This window comes from Capricornis sumatraensis, chromosome 5 (assembly GCF_032405125.1).
Source record: "Capricornis sumatraensis isolate serow.1 chromosome 5, serow.2, whole genome shotgun sequence".
In the NCBI taxonomy this organism is placed as follows: Eukaryota; Metazoa; Chordata; class Mammalia; order Artiodactyla; family Bovidae; genus Capricornis; species Capricornis sumatraensis.
In genome coordinates, this window is record NC_091073.1 from 121870828 (window position 1) to 121885635 (window position 14808).

General features: G+C 47.6%; 1 protein-coding gene across 1 annotated transcript in view; it reads left to right on the forward strand.

The window, feature by feature from the left end:
* RBM33 (RNA binding motif protein 33) overlaps window positions 1-14808 on the forward strand; it is a 104729-nt gene that overhangs the window by 37879 nt on the left and 52042 nt on the right. Inside the window, exons 7-9 of the mRNA XM_068972470.1 lie at window positions 1993-2164; window positions 7470-7678; window positions 11876-12161. Coding sequence (XP_068828571.1) covers window positions 1993-2164; window positions 7470-7678; window positions 11876-12161 — 667 coding nt within the window. The remainder of the gene's footprint in view (window positions 1-1992; window positions 2165-7469; window positions 7679-11875; window positions 12162-14808) is intronic.

Genomic DNA, 14808 nt, shown 5'->3' on the forward strand with positions numbered 1-14808 from the left:
TGCTTGTAAAGTGTTTGAACTGTAATTATTGTTAATGGTTGAATTAGAAATGACTACTGTAATAAAATCTTTGCTTTCTTGGTAACGATTTCTTTTCCTCCTCTGACCTTGCTGCCTAAAGTGTGGTCTGTGGACCTGCATGTTGGCTTCACCTGGAGCTTGTTGGAAATGCAGAATGTTAGACCCCCACCTGCAGAATCAGAATCTGCATTTTGGCAGGATTCCCAGTGATGAATATAAACCTTCAATTTGAGAAGCACTGCCCTGGAGATTAAGAGGTGGAGAAGAGTCTTTTGTAAAAGAGCTGACTTTTTGCTCGGCGTGAGTGTAGTGCAGCACAAGCGTAGCGGGGCCCATCTCACACGTCATTCCTGTGTGGTCTCAGATGTTCAGTCAGACAGAAGTGATGGTATCAAACCAGCAAAACAACAAAATGCCAACGTTCTGGTGCTTTAAAATTCTACAGTATACTGAGTATCAGAATACTGAAAGGTGGTTTTGCGATCATTAGGCTAAAAGTTATAGTTTATATTCAGTATTTTATTTTCAGGCATTGATTCTCTACCACAGGGTTTATAGCAACGAATGTGTGCATTTTTTACACAGAAAATGTTGGGGAAAGAGTCCAGAATGATTGTATCATTTTCTTTCCCTTGCACATTTTCTAGTAAAGTGGTTCATTTTTGTTTCTGTTAAGAGTAAAGGACATGTAAGAATTATGAGTGATGAGACTGAAGGAGCAGTTTTTAAGTTTGCAACAAGCATAGATTAATCTAGCAGTCATAGGTACCTGTCTTGATACCTGACAGTAGGTCACTAAGACCTAACACGAGATGAAAGTGATCAGTGTCAGAAGGGACATGAGTTAATACAGTAAGAATTGTTGATAAATAAATTAATTTAGTTTGAGACTAGATTAAATAAAATTTTTGTAGGAATCCTGATATAATGAAATACAAGATAAAAACTGGTTTTAAGGACTCAGCTGGTGGCACAGTGAATAAGAACCCGCCTGCCAGTGCAGGGCACAGAAATTGCAAACCACTTGCTGCTGGTCAGTTAAGCCCAGGCACCACAACTGCTGAGCCTGTGCTGCGGGACCTGTGAGCCGCAAGTGGCGAAGCCCGTGTGCCATAGAGCCCATGCTCCATAACAGGACGGGTGTGTATACTGCAGCAGACGGGCAGCCCCTGCCCACCACAGCTAGAGAAGGCCTGTGCAGGGCAACGATGACCCCGCACAGCTATAAATAGATGAGTGAAAAGCAAACAAACCCAAAACTGGTTTTAGTGTGAAGCGAATGAAAAAAAGTAGTCTTCTGGTTGATGGTGGTTGATAGTCTGAACCAGAGGTAGTAACTCACAAACCTGGACGGTGGGATGAAGTAGAAAGGGGTGAGCAACGATGCAGGAAAGATTGTACAGGCTGAGAGAACCAGAGAAGCCAAGCAACCCAACAGTGGATTTGGAGCACTTGGCTGCTTTGAAAGTCAGAGTAGATGGGGTCAGGAGTGCCAGGAAATGTGGGGCCTCTTTAGTGGGAAGGAGTGTGCTGTCATCTAATGGGAGCCACAGGGTGGCTTCTGTGCTGAAATCAGGCTCAGGGACTCTAGGGTTAGTTTAATTAACATACTGAACTTTGTTTAGATCTGAATTAGAGGCTAGGGCAGCACGGGTGTTTGGGAATCATGTTTGTTCTCTTAGAAGTATAAGCAGTTACGGTGTATAAGACTGTGTGTATTAACTAGGAGTAGGAGTTTGGATTTTTTCTAACAGTGTCAAATTTTAATATTAGAGGTTTTTTCTCGTAGCATCAGTTCAATGTTTCTCATGCTTTATAAATGGGGCATTGTGCTGTATTCTTGCATCTTAATTATAAAGAGCTTCTATGTGTGTGTGCACATGCGTGTGTGCGTAACTGTTGTTCAGTATCTAATTCAGAAGAGTATGGGCTCACTTTCCCTCCTTGCTCTTTTGTCTGTCTGCCATGTAGGGAGGCATGGAGACTTTGGAGCTGCAGAAGGACATCAAAGAAGAGTCAGATGAAGAGGATGATGATGATGAAGAATCTGGACGATTACGTTTCAAAACTGAAAGGAAAGAAGGAACAATTATTAGGCTCTCAGATGTAACTAGAGAGAGAAGGAACATTCCAGAAACGCTGGGTAACGTTTTTCACCTGTCTCACATCCTCTCCCACTCCCATTTCAACTTCCTCTATAATACTGTTACGATTAACGAAGTAGATAAAGAACAGCTGACTTTATAGACTGTTAGCATGGTGTCCAGAAGCTGGATGGTCTGTATGAGGTGAGAGCTGAGTTAACGGTGCTGTAAAAGTCATTCTATAAAATGACTTGTCTTCTGGATTAAAAAATGTTTGAATAAAATATCTGTTGTTTGACATAGTTTTCCTTTTGTAGTCTGTGACTTAGGCTTGCTCTCCTGCATGCCGTGTGGTTCTGCTGGCTCTGGGAACATGGCGTCCGGGTGGTCCAGGGGCGTCTCGCCTTTCCCAGGTTGCCAGGGCTCCTTTTGGGCCAGACTGGTTTCCTTTTGAGCCTTCTAGTGTCGTGACAGCCATGTCTTCGGTGTGTGTTTCCCTCTGTGCTGCCCTGCTCCACGCTCAGGGAGACGAGGGGGCTTGTCTGTCACGTCGTCAGCTGCACGCCGTTCTTGTTGCAGACCCACAGCAGGCTGTTGCTGATGAGCAGAGCCTTTTCCAGTGGTGACCCTGCCCACACTCTTCTGGAGTTCTTTCCAGTGCCCACTGCAAGGAATAAAGCAGTGGTTCTCAAATTTGAGCAACAGAATCCCCCCAGAAGACTTGTTAAAACACATACTTCTGGATGCACTCTCAGCTGCTCTGATTCAGTAGATTTAGGGTAGGGCTCAAGAAAGTTGACTTTCTGATGAGTTTGTAGGTAGTGTTGTTCCTGTTGCTCCGAAGTCCATACTTTCAGAACCACTGGGGTACTGTCCTGTATTCCAAGGAGTAGGGTGGGAGGGTGGAAGAACAGAGTTATACCTGTTCTCTGGTCTTGGTCAAAGGAAAATCAGTTACTGCCTTCATTACTTCGTAAAAGTGTTATTTGTAGCCACTTGCCGTTGGAAGCCTGAGCATGTGTCTTGCAGTGGCAGAAGTAACTTCTCTGTGAGAACAGCACGCTCTCAAGGTGCCCGCCATAATGGCAGTGAGCCCGTCTTGCCATGTGACATCCCCAGGTGAGGTTTGTGGAGAGATTGACCTGGAGTCTTAGTGTTCTCTATGTCTTTCCCTTCTGGTTTCCTGCTTCTAGCTTTTGGCCCAGGCTCTTCCCTGGACTTTGCTCAGGTTATGGTATTAAGTTGCTTGTTAGTGTGAACCAGTACAGCATAGGCTTCTAAAAAAGAGCTGAGAAGTTGGCCTTGGGTAAAAGGAGATGGAGCAGGCTTAGGTCTTAAAATGGGGGGATGGGAAAAAATGAAAAGTATTGTCAGCAGGAGTGATTGGCAGCGTTACACAGCAGGCACATTGGAATAGGCATCTGAGTCTCGGGCTGGGGTAAGGTGGACAAGGGAAAGATGGCGCCCCTCGCTGCTCACAGACAGCGGTGGGCCTGGCTTGTTAGGGAAGGAGAGTGCCGTCGCGGGGCGGGGTGTGGTGAGCATCCCTTCTGCTTCTGTGTAGCTGGGCTGTGGCTTTATTACATAAGTCTGGAAGCCGTACATTATGTCTTAATAACAGTGTTAGCTGCATGTGCTAAGGGTGTGAAGTCAGCTCTCAGACACCGTTAGGAATGGCGGCCTTGGCTGTCTGTAGCCAGCTGCTTCTGGGCTCTGGTGCACTTTCTAGATCACCCTCTCTGCACCCCCAGAGCCCCTGCTCCTCCTGTCCCCTGCTCCTCAGCTACGGTTATCTCGCCTCTGTTCACTTGAACTTGACCCAAGCACTGACAAGTTCTGAAGTGTCTGACTTGCCTGTGTTCATAATTTGTACTTGTTTTATCCCTCCGTCCCTTTCTTTTCAGGATCTTTGCCTTGTTTGGTTCTTCACAGGGTCATTTGTACTTCTTTTATTAAAGAGTTTGTGTTGCTTTTTTTTTTTTAAGTCGTTTCTTAGTTCTGTAGTCATGTCATCCTGAGACAGGAGGCTGGAAAGGGTTAGTGATGGGCAGGTTGGCCCTTTAAATATGGGCGGAGAGGCAAGAGTGGCTGAAGCATTAACCGTTCTACCATTTACCGTTCTTTTAAACGTTAGGAAAAAAGCCTCTAAATGTATTTGTGCCGAATGTGGTTCTTTGGCTAGATAATAGGGCAAATAAAATTGATGCTAAGAAGTGTCTTTCTCTGTTCCCTATTGTCAGCCAGTGTAGGAAAGCTACACTAGGAGAGCTCAGTGTTTAAAAACAGGTTTTCATTTTTCTAGAAAAATTAGGATTATTCCCAGTATAGGAAGGATTTTTCTGTTTATTTTAGAGTTTGATTTCCTAAAACAGGGAGCTCCCTTGTTTCCTTAACACCTCTCACCCCAACAAAAAGTTAATTTTATACAGAAGAAAAATATTCATTGAGAAAGAGAAGATCCTATAGTATTTGGTATACTAGAAATTCTCATGAATTTTTACTCATCACTTTGTGTACTCCTGGTGATAGAAATATCAGTTTCAGGTTTTGCATACAGGCGCTTGCATTGATTTGACTGTATCTCATACTCTGCCCACATACTCTTTGTAATGGGATTAAAATATCTTGCTACTGGAGTATGTATATTATCTCCTGTGATGGATTTTTCTTGACAATTGATATCTTTTAACATTCTGAATACAAATAAAGGCAGTTATTTTGTGATACCATTGATTACTTTTGAGAACACTGCACTCGACAAAGAAGAATGAAATAATGCTCTGGTCTGGGATTAGTGAGTTTTTTTCAGAATCTGGAAGGGTATTCAGTCACTTTTAGTCTTATTCATATTCAGATGTATGATGTCATCCTTAAGTAACTCATATTTGTGATAGTCTTGACCATTATGGAGCCTGAGACACAGATGTTGATATGCATTTTCAGTTCATGTTGGATTAGGCATAGAATTTTGGGCTGTTACCTAAGCTATGATCTTAAGTACTGAGGTTTTGTCCTCAGCCAGGATTCTGGAAATTAAATACCTTAGAGAAAATGTGACATCATCAGTTTTCCCAAGGATACAAAACTGTATACTTAGGAGACAAATTTTTCCTTATATAAAAAGGATCCCATAGGATATGAGGGCTTAATTCTCTCACAGAATGCAGTTGACAAGGGTTTCTAGAACATGCATGTGTAAGAGAAAGATTTATTTTGAATGGCAACGTCAAAAGCCATCTCTAAAACATGGGTGTCACTGACCAGTTACCCTGAAGTGTCAGCACAGAGGTTCAGAGGGGCCACGTCTTTTGCCCTAGGAGATGGACCTCAGATTCTCTCTGGAAGCAGTACCAGTGGAAAATGAAAGACTGTGCTTATTTTAGTTAGGTTTTTATAATTTGTAATCTGTGAGTAAGCTGCTGGGTTTTGCCATATTCTAAGTTTCACTGGGCACAGGTAATACATTAAATTACGTTCCATTGCTTTAGCCTGAAGAACATTGTTGTTAGGCCCACATAATGTTCTCTTGAAATAGTATCCTTGGTTAATTTTGCTTAAGGCAAATGATCTTTGGGGAAAACAGTAGTTTTAAATTGATATACAAATTATGGATTTATACAGTAGAATACTCCAGTAGAGAAAAGAAATAAACATCTGCAATAACACATTTTTTTCATCTGTTAATAAACAATTTAAGATCAGTAGTGCCAGCAGTAAGAGAACTACCTTCAGTTTACACAGTAGTCCTTGCATTTGCAAGGTTTTAAAAATTTCTTGATTCAATTATCTTGTTTATTAAAAAAAAAAAGAGCCACAACCAAAAATAAAAACCTCAGACTGTCATTTGTTGTTTCTGTTTTGCCAAATAAACTGTATTTTGTAGATATTCACTATGTATTAAAGTATTTTTATATACATGTTTTTCTTAAGCACATTTTAGAAAGGGACAGCACAATGTAAAACTTTGTTACATTACACTATCTCTTTACTTTGGAATATAGACCTAGTTCAGAAAACACTTAAGCGGAAATTAACATTTCAGTTGAAGTTAACAAATGTAATTTCCATCCTGTCATATTTTGGTGACCTTTTGTGACAGCTTGTCTCAATTGGAGGAATGCATTTTTACTTGCTGATTAAAGATGTCATTTGAAACCATTTTATTACTGGGGATAGTGAAATTAATCTTGACACTTAGAACCTCTAGAAAAATAATTGCTGATTCACCGCATAAAATGTGTATGTGAACCTATCATGTAGTCAAGATTAGAATAAAAGTCTGTGCTTGTTAAGAGGAGATTAAATTTTCTTTAGAATGGAGTCTAGATCCGTTTGAAGGGAAGGGGGATACCTTAGAAACAGTCTCAAGAAAATGAAATGTGGCTTAGAGATTTTGGAAGAGTTTGGAGATGATTATTAAATCCAAGGTAGGAGAAAAACTGGTAATATTTAAAATGTACCCTTTGCTGTGGAAGAAGGCATGGGAATGCTTCTTAGTAGGATTCAGTGAAATCTTGAAAGGTGTTTACTAATAGAGCATATATTATCATAACTTAGAACTGTGTTTGAATGAGTTAGCCTTTTTCTTCTAAGAATTGAGAATAATGTGCCTAGTGAGTAGGGCCAGAAATTTTGATTGTTGCCCCACAGCATTGGTCAGAGAGGAGGGCGCCGCTTTGTGGCTTTGCTCTCATTTGCTGTAGCTTCCCTGCAGGTGGTGTGGATGTAGGTCTGCCTGCACAGAGTAAAGTCGTTGTCTTTAAGTAAATTGGAAAATCTGACTTGGTGTAGGACTAAATGAGTTTCCGTTCTTTATGAAACTTAAGTATTTGGCTTGAGAGTGATTTTATTAGTAGGTTTGCTTTTAAAGCAGAACAGTCAGTAATTTGTAATTTTCGAGTCTCTGTGCCACTGTGAATTAATCAGTACTTACACTGGATCCGCATAGGCGAGGGTCCTGGTTTAGGACTGGGGTAGCCAGGTCTTGACCAGCATCATCTGCCATCAGTGAAAGAATGTGATGCCTAGCAGATGAGGAGTGGTGATTGGGTTGAACTTGGTCAGCTTCTCCTTTTTAGCTTTCCTCAGCACATTTTAGTGGTCTCAAACGAAAATTCAGATTTGCAGAAGGTCCTCGTATCTGAAGGAAGAAGCATGTCTTCGTGTCACAGGCCTCACTCACGGGGTCCTGGTGTCTCTGAATCCTGCCCCCGGCTGCTTACTGCTGAGGTGGAGTTGGTGGTGGTTGGAGAAGCGCGCGCTGATCCTGTTTCTTTGTCACATACTTGTTTTTTTTTGTTTCTCCCTATAGACCTGATTCCGCCTCTTTGAAGGTATCTAACGCATATGCATCTTTTCTAATAGAGCTTTCAGCAGAAGCCAAAGCTGCGCTGCTTGAATTTGAAGAGAGGGAGCGGCAGCACAAGCAGGGCCGCTACGGCTCCAGGCGGGGAGGAAGGAGAGGAGGCTCGTCCCTGTGCCGCGGCGTGGGAGACCAGAGGAGGGAGAGCAGCGAGAGGGGCCGCGCCAAGGACCACAGGCCCGCTCTGCTGCCCACGCAGCCCCCTGTGGCGGTGAGTCGCTCAGCTCCGTCCTGGGAGCCTGCACGCTGAGAGCAAGTGACAGTTCTCTCTGGTGTGGGTTTTGTATTTTGCATTTGCCTTAGTCTGAGATGAAAATTTAGTAAAAGGCGTCATGGCTAAAGTTTCTTTATAGCCTGTGCTATGATTTCGTTGTTGTTTGGTTGCCAAGTCGTGCCTGACGCTTTGCGACCCCATTGACCGCAGCACTCCAGGCTTCCCTGCCCCTCACCATCTCACGCAGTTTACCGATGTTCATGTCCATCGAGTCGCTGATGCCATCCACCATCTCCTCCTCTGTGGTCCCTTTCTCCTGCCTTCAGTCTTTCGCAGCATCAGGGTCTTTTCCACTGAGTCTCCTCTTTGTATCACGTGGCCAGTGTATTGGAGCTTCAGCATCCGTCTCTCCAATGAGTATTTAGGGTTGGTTTCCTTTTAGATTGACTGGTTTGATCTCCTTACAGTCGAAGGGACTCTTTAAGAGTCTTCTCCAGCACCATAGTTCGAAAGCACCTGTTCTTTGGCACTCAGCCTTCTTTATTGTCCAGCTCTCACGTCTGTTCATGACTACTGGAAAGACCATAGCCTTGGGTATGCAGACCTTTGTCAGCAAGGTAGTCTTTGCTCCTAACACTCTGTCTGGGTTTGCCGTAGCTTTCCTGCCAAGAAGCAGCTGTCCTCTAATTTCATGGCTGTAGTCACCATCCGCAGTGATTTTAGGGCCCAAGCAAAGGAAATCTGTCACCGCTTCCACTTTTTCCCTTTCTGTTTGCCATGAAGAGATGGGAGCAGATGCCAAAAAAATCCCAGTTTTTTAATATTGAGTATTAAGTCAGCTTTTTTTCACTCTCCTCCTTTATTCTCATCAAGAGACTCTTTAGTTCTACTTCACTTTCTTCAATTAAAGTGGTATCATCTGCATATCTGAGGGTGTTGATATTTCTTCTGGCAATCTTGATTCCAGTTTGTAACTCATCCAGTATATGGTCTTAAAAATCCAGTCTTCTAGTATTGAGGTAGTGAAGACTGATTCTTTGCCACTATGGACGAAGAAAGAAGCAGTGAGAGAGCTGATGTCTTCCAGGGGTCGAACCACACAGGAACCTTGCTCATCTCTTCTGCTGGTGGACGGGCACTGCTCCTGTGAGCACCATTCTGAAAACACAGACTCTGTTACATTGAGAATATAGCCATAATGGTGTATTTTATAAAATATTTTTTCTTACATACTGCTTACCATAGATTTTTCCTTAAATGTAGCAGTTTCTCTTACAAATAACTGTCATCTCCTCTCCATAGAAACAGAGATTGTCATATCCATAAAAAATTTTCATAATTTAGGACTAAATCATGTAATTGTCATTTCAGCTTCGCTTGAATTTCTCTGTGTTTTAGAGGTGAGACATCTCAGGAACAAAGACAGGAAGTGTAGTGGGTTTTTTTTTTGGTTGTTGTTCTTCTAGTTAACTGTAGTATTTTATAGTTTTTCCTTCAGAAGTTAGTCTTTCAGGACAGATTTATTTAATGTAAATATGTGTTTACACTGTCTATCCTCCTACATTATTAGGTGAGTGTAGGGGAAAATCACACCTGACCTCAGTGTAGAAAACTGTGTTTTACTAGGCATTCATTTGTGAAATAACAAAGTAGAAAAGGTGATATACTATTTTTGCATGAGAATTCTAATTTCAGTGAACAGGGAAGAAAGGCAGGTGGGTTGATCACAGCATAAAGAGACTGATGATATGGATAGCTGCTCTCTGCTCATACAACCATTTGTTTTTAAGCTTCTCTGATAGCAGGAAGGTGGGCGCTTCAGTTTTTTCCTTTTCTTCCCCATCTTGGGTCCTCGCCCCCAGCTTCCATTGTGTGTGTTGACCTGCCAGCTCCATGATTTTGGCCTCTGAAGTGGCGGAACAGCCAGCTGAGGACCAGTTTTCACATAGCTGTTCCTCCAGGATCCTGGAAAAGTAACCGAACTCCCTGCTTTCTTACCCATAGAGAGAGGCTCGACTGGGGGCCCTCAGTGCTCTAGAAGTGTTGCCCAAGTGTCAGTTGACCCAAGTCCCACCTGACAGCAGTATCGTGTCTGGAATTCGCTAGTGCCAGGGCTTTTCTAGGTGCCAGTGGGCTCAACCTGCTGCCGGCCTGACTCAGCCTGCTGGAGCCGTGGCCAGTGAGCTGTGCGTGAGTCTTGGCCAGCAGTGGTGTTTTGGAGCTGCAGGCTGCTGAAGCAGTCACAGCTCTCCAACATGGCCTCATTGCTCCGCTTGTGCCCACCTTGGTCCCAGCCGTGCCCCACCTCAGAGCGGTCTGTGTCTCCCGTTCCTTTTCTGCCGTGGCTTTGCTTGTGTCTGGTTTCTCCTTGGTCCATCTGTTGGTGCTGGCACTTTGTTCCTGCCAGTCCTGAGTGTGCTCTGAGAGTCGCCTGCTCACCTTTGCAGTCTGTCCTAGTGGACTGCACTCTGGGCCCTTGGGCATCACCTGTGAGCTCCTCTTTCTTGAGGCTCTCTTATTTTGAGTGTCTTGAGATTGGGGTGTAGTCTCTTCTCTTCCAACGGGACCCCTTCTCTCTCTCCTGTTTCTTTGGCTGCATTGTTCTCAGGCCAGTTTCTGATCAGAGCTCTTGCTCGGCAACATTGTCCTTCCTGCCATCTGCTCTCTCCGCATGAGTCTGGGTCTCTAGCCTGCACCTCTTGCCAGCTCAGTTTCTTCATTTCCTACCTGCCCTGGGCTTCTCTGCATGGCTGTTGCCCAGGCCCTAAATTCCCCTTGTTCAGAACCTGTGATCTCCTTAAAAGTCCCTCGCGTGGCCGAGTGAGGGGCCCGCCCTGCGCGCTTTCCCAGCTGAGCTGAGGTTCAGTTTAGCTGTCCCTCTGTCAGCGCGCTGCCCGTGCGGATTCAGTGCTGAGCGGGATAGAAGAGACTGCTCACGCACAGCTGTGCACGCTACAGACACGGTGCGTCAGAGGAGAGCATGTGTGTCCAGGGATTTATGCTAGCTCTGCATCTTCAGGAAAGCCCTCCCCGAGGAAGGGTGGGTTCGGCGAGGTCGTGTGCACTTGGGTTTCAGAATTCCCAGACCACGGCTGTTTCTCTCCTTTAGCTCTTGGTGTCTGCGGCCTGTTAAATGGTCCGTCTTCTTCTGTCCCCTTTCCCCTCGTCTGTCACACACTGTTAGTCATCGTCGTCAGACACTGTAGAGGCTCTGGAACGGAACTGAGAAGCCGCTGAAGGCTGGCGTCCTCCTGGGCGGCCGGTGTGCAGAGTGCCCTGGCCGGTGGCGGCCTGTCGCCTCTGCCACCGTGAGTGGCCGGTTGGATGAGTGCTCACAGGCAGGGCTTGTGGAACCAGGTTCTCTGCTCCTCTGCTCACCGGCCACTCGATCTTGGAGGAGGAGGGTCACGACAAGGGCTGGCTTCATAGGCTTGTTGAGGGTGAATTACTCCACATACAGACCTTTCAGTGTGTGCTTAAGACACCGGCGGAGGGGAGGAGGCCCAGTGCTCTTGAGGCTGCTGCTGTGGTGGGGGTCTCCTCCTCTCTCCAGACTGTTGCACTAAGTAACCCTGAGATCCCTGACCGCGTGGAGGGGGTGTGTTCCCACTCTCGCGCCCTCCGATCTTGGAGTGCTGCTGCAGTCACGCTGGTCTGCGAGTGCGCCTCCAGGCGTGTGTTCCCCTCCGCCGCTCTCAGGTGATGCCATTCCACCCCTCGCCTGGCTCCTTCCCCTCCTTCCTGGTTCAGAGGCCACTTTCTCAGGAACCGCCCCCTCCCCTCTGGGAGCCCTTGGGCCTCTCTGCAGCCTGCTCTCTAACGGGGCTGCCCCTGCACTGCCCGCCATCTCATAGGCTTTCTGGAGGAGCGGGCCTCCCAGGCAGCTTGTGCTCCGCCCACAGCGCATGGCTCCTGGCAGGCAGTTCTGATGATTGAGTTGCAGTTTTTCCCTTTTGGAATCCATGCGTCGTGTTTGGGGGCTGCGGTCTTCCCTCCCTGTCCTGATGTTGGCTCTCGTCATCAGACAGTAGCCATAACCGTGAGCAGGCGGAGCAGCTCATTTATCCTGCTGTTCTACACAAGTTGTTACTAATAAATTTATTTCTGAGTCAACTCTTACAGTGCAGTCAGTGTACTGGCATTTTTCCTTGTAAGCGTTGATTGCTGTGACTTTGTCTCTTTTGGTGGTTTTAGACGTACTCTCCAAGACTAATTCCTCCTCCACAGCCTCAGCCGCCGCCGCCGCCACCGCCGCCGCCGCCGCAGCAGCCGATCCGCAGTCTGTTCCAGCAGCAGCAGCTCCAGCCCCTGCTGCCCCTGCAGCACCCGCACCACCCCTCGCCTCCGCAGGGGATGCACATGCCGCCCCAGATCGAGGCCCCCCGCGTGATGATGACCCCTCCTCCCGTGACCCCGCAGCAGCCCAAGAACATACACATCAACCCCCACTTCAAAGGGGCCGTGGTGACGCCCGTCCAAGGTACGCACCTCCCTTGCTGTGGCCACACTCCAGGTGACTGGCCGGTCTGTCGTCACTTCCAGGCCCATAAGGACGCCGGGGGCTCCCCGACTCCTTCCCGCTGCTCTGATGCGCGCTGGCTGGCGGGTCAGGCCCCTCTCAGCTTGTGTGTCTTCTGTCACGGTGCCCCGGGGAGGGCACTGCCAGCGTGCGGCAATGGTGCAGGGCCTTAGAGGCCACTGTGGAGGGCTCTGGGGGGCCTTCCTTATCACTTCTGGGGGGGGGCTGAGTGCGAAGGGCCCGTCCCCTCAGGTGCCACTCGCGCTGCTTCCTTTGAGTTCCAGAGGTACACATCCGTCTGTTCATGGTCAGTTTTGGTGGCATGATCACAGACGCACGTTCCTGGAGCGAGGAGACTAGTGCTAAGCAGTGAATACAGAGCATATCTTCACGCACCTGCTCAGCGCAGCATTGATGGAGATGCTGCTCTCCGTGGTGTTGGAGATCTGTCGGTGAACACAGCGGTCAGCACTTGCTGTGGGTGTCGTCTAGCGCCTTAGCAGCGACAGTGAGCTGTGAGGATGGTACACGAGGGCACTGTGTGGCGCGTTGGAGGGAAGCGCAGGGCTGAGGAGAGCACGGGGATCCCGTGGTGGCGGGCCCGACTGCGCTGAGAAGAGAAGACCTGAAGGGGCGGGGCTGCTGGCGTGCCTGCCAGCGGAGGGGTCTTCCAGGCAGAGGGGCCGGTTGGTGTAGGGGCGCCTCTTTCTGATGCGGCTGTGCCTTTTGTGCTCAGGTAACTGAAGAGAGGCCAGGTGACACGTGGTGGAGTACGGTGGTGGAGAGAAATGCGGAAGCTTGTCATGTGAGGCCTGGGAGCCGTCCTGAGAGCTGTGCTTCTGTTCCAAATGAAGTGGGCTGTGACTAGAGGAGTCTTGAGCACAGGAATAGCATCCTCACTCTATGTTTGACAAGGGTTGTTCTTGCTGCTGGTTGAGAGGGGGCTCGTGAGGGTGGCAGGAGTGGAAACCAGCGGGGAGGTGAGTGCAGTGGCCCAGCTCAGGGGGTTGCAGTGATCAGGTCAGGAGCCAGGCGTGCCTCAGGGTGGGACTGATGGATGGGCCGGGTGTGGGCGGGAGAGAGGACGCAGCTACCCAGAAGGAGCTCGAGCGCTGGAGGGCGGGGATGCCAGGGGAAGACGGCAAGTCCTGTGCTGGAGGTGCGCCTGGAGGTGCGCCTAGACGCGCGGGCGCACGTGTCTAGGGTGAGGTTGCTAGGGAGCGTGCGGACGAGATCTGGGTGCGAAGCTGAAGTGGGGCTCTGTTGGCATCTCGATGGACCTGGGGCCTGGAGCCTGGGGCTCGTGACATGCCAGCTGGGGGTCTGTAGGGAGGGGGAAGCCGGGAGACTGTGGAGGACGGGGACTGGCGGAGCCCAGTGCTCCGGTGGCTGGGCGTGGGCTGCAGGCTGGGTGCTGGGCCTGCAGTCGCCGGGTCTGTGGGGTTCGGACAGGGTGCTTTTGGTGACATGGAGGCAGTACAGGCCTCACTGACGTGGGCTTGAGCGGGAACGGGGTGCAGGCGTGGGAGACGAGTGCATCGACAGGGATGAAGAGTGTCTTGCCAAGATGGCTGTTGCGGAGCAGGAGAGTGGGAGTGCTGGGCAGCCCCAGCATCCCTGGGGCTGTCGGCCGTGAGCTTGGAGAGACCTGGCCGCCTGCATGGTTCTCTCCAACCCACTCCCCTCTGCGTCAGGGGTAGCCTAGACAGCATTGGAGTTGCTGGAGTTAGGGTGTTGATGAAGCAGTAGAGGAGGCGTCTTGCTCACAGTGAAGGCCATGGAGTGCAGGATGATAAGGGGCCAGGAGATGCTTGTGGGGTCCTGCAGTTGGGAGGTTAGGGTCATGGAGGGAGTGAGGCGGGAAGGTTGAGATAGCCTAAGGTCATGGAGAGCAGATCTTAGGGGCTGGGGCAGCTCTGGAAACAGCAGCTTGACTGCACTTAGTTAAATAGAAAGCCGCTGTTGTTCTTGAGAAAGGCTGGTTGTCTAGTTGTCTCCTGTATGCAAAAGATAGAGTAACCCCGTGATTCTCAGCCTCACACAGTCAAAAGGTGTTTTAAAAAATTAAAAAGATGTATGCACACCTTTGTCTGATAACACCTACTTTCTTTTCAAGGATGGAGAGTGTTTTATCATATTGTAATCAACCAGTTTTGTCGGAAATTTAACTTGTTTTCCAGATTTTCACTATTAAAGTTGAAAACTTAGTCCATTAATTCATGGGACAGTGTGGGATATAAATATTGAATGTCAGATATAAAGAGTTCACGGTTCAGCTGATATGGTTTCTTAGCATCACAGGTTGTAAACTGTCTCCTGTTCACAGTGGGGGAGGAAGCAGGTAAGTAGAAGTGTGATCGTAATCAGAAGTCTAATGTACCGATTTCTTTGCTTAATCATAATAAGTAAAAAATAGTTTGTCTTAGTGCTCTATTTTAAAAATAGTTTTGATTGACTTTTAAGCTATGTTACTTCTGTGGTGCTGATTTACCAGAACTTTTTAAAATTAAAACTAAATGCTGTTACATTGTTCTTGCTGGGTTCTCCATGGTATCCCTTTGTGTCTGTCTGTGTTTGATCTTCTCTTATAAGCACATTGGTCATGTTG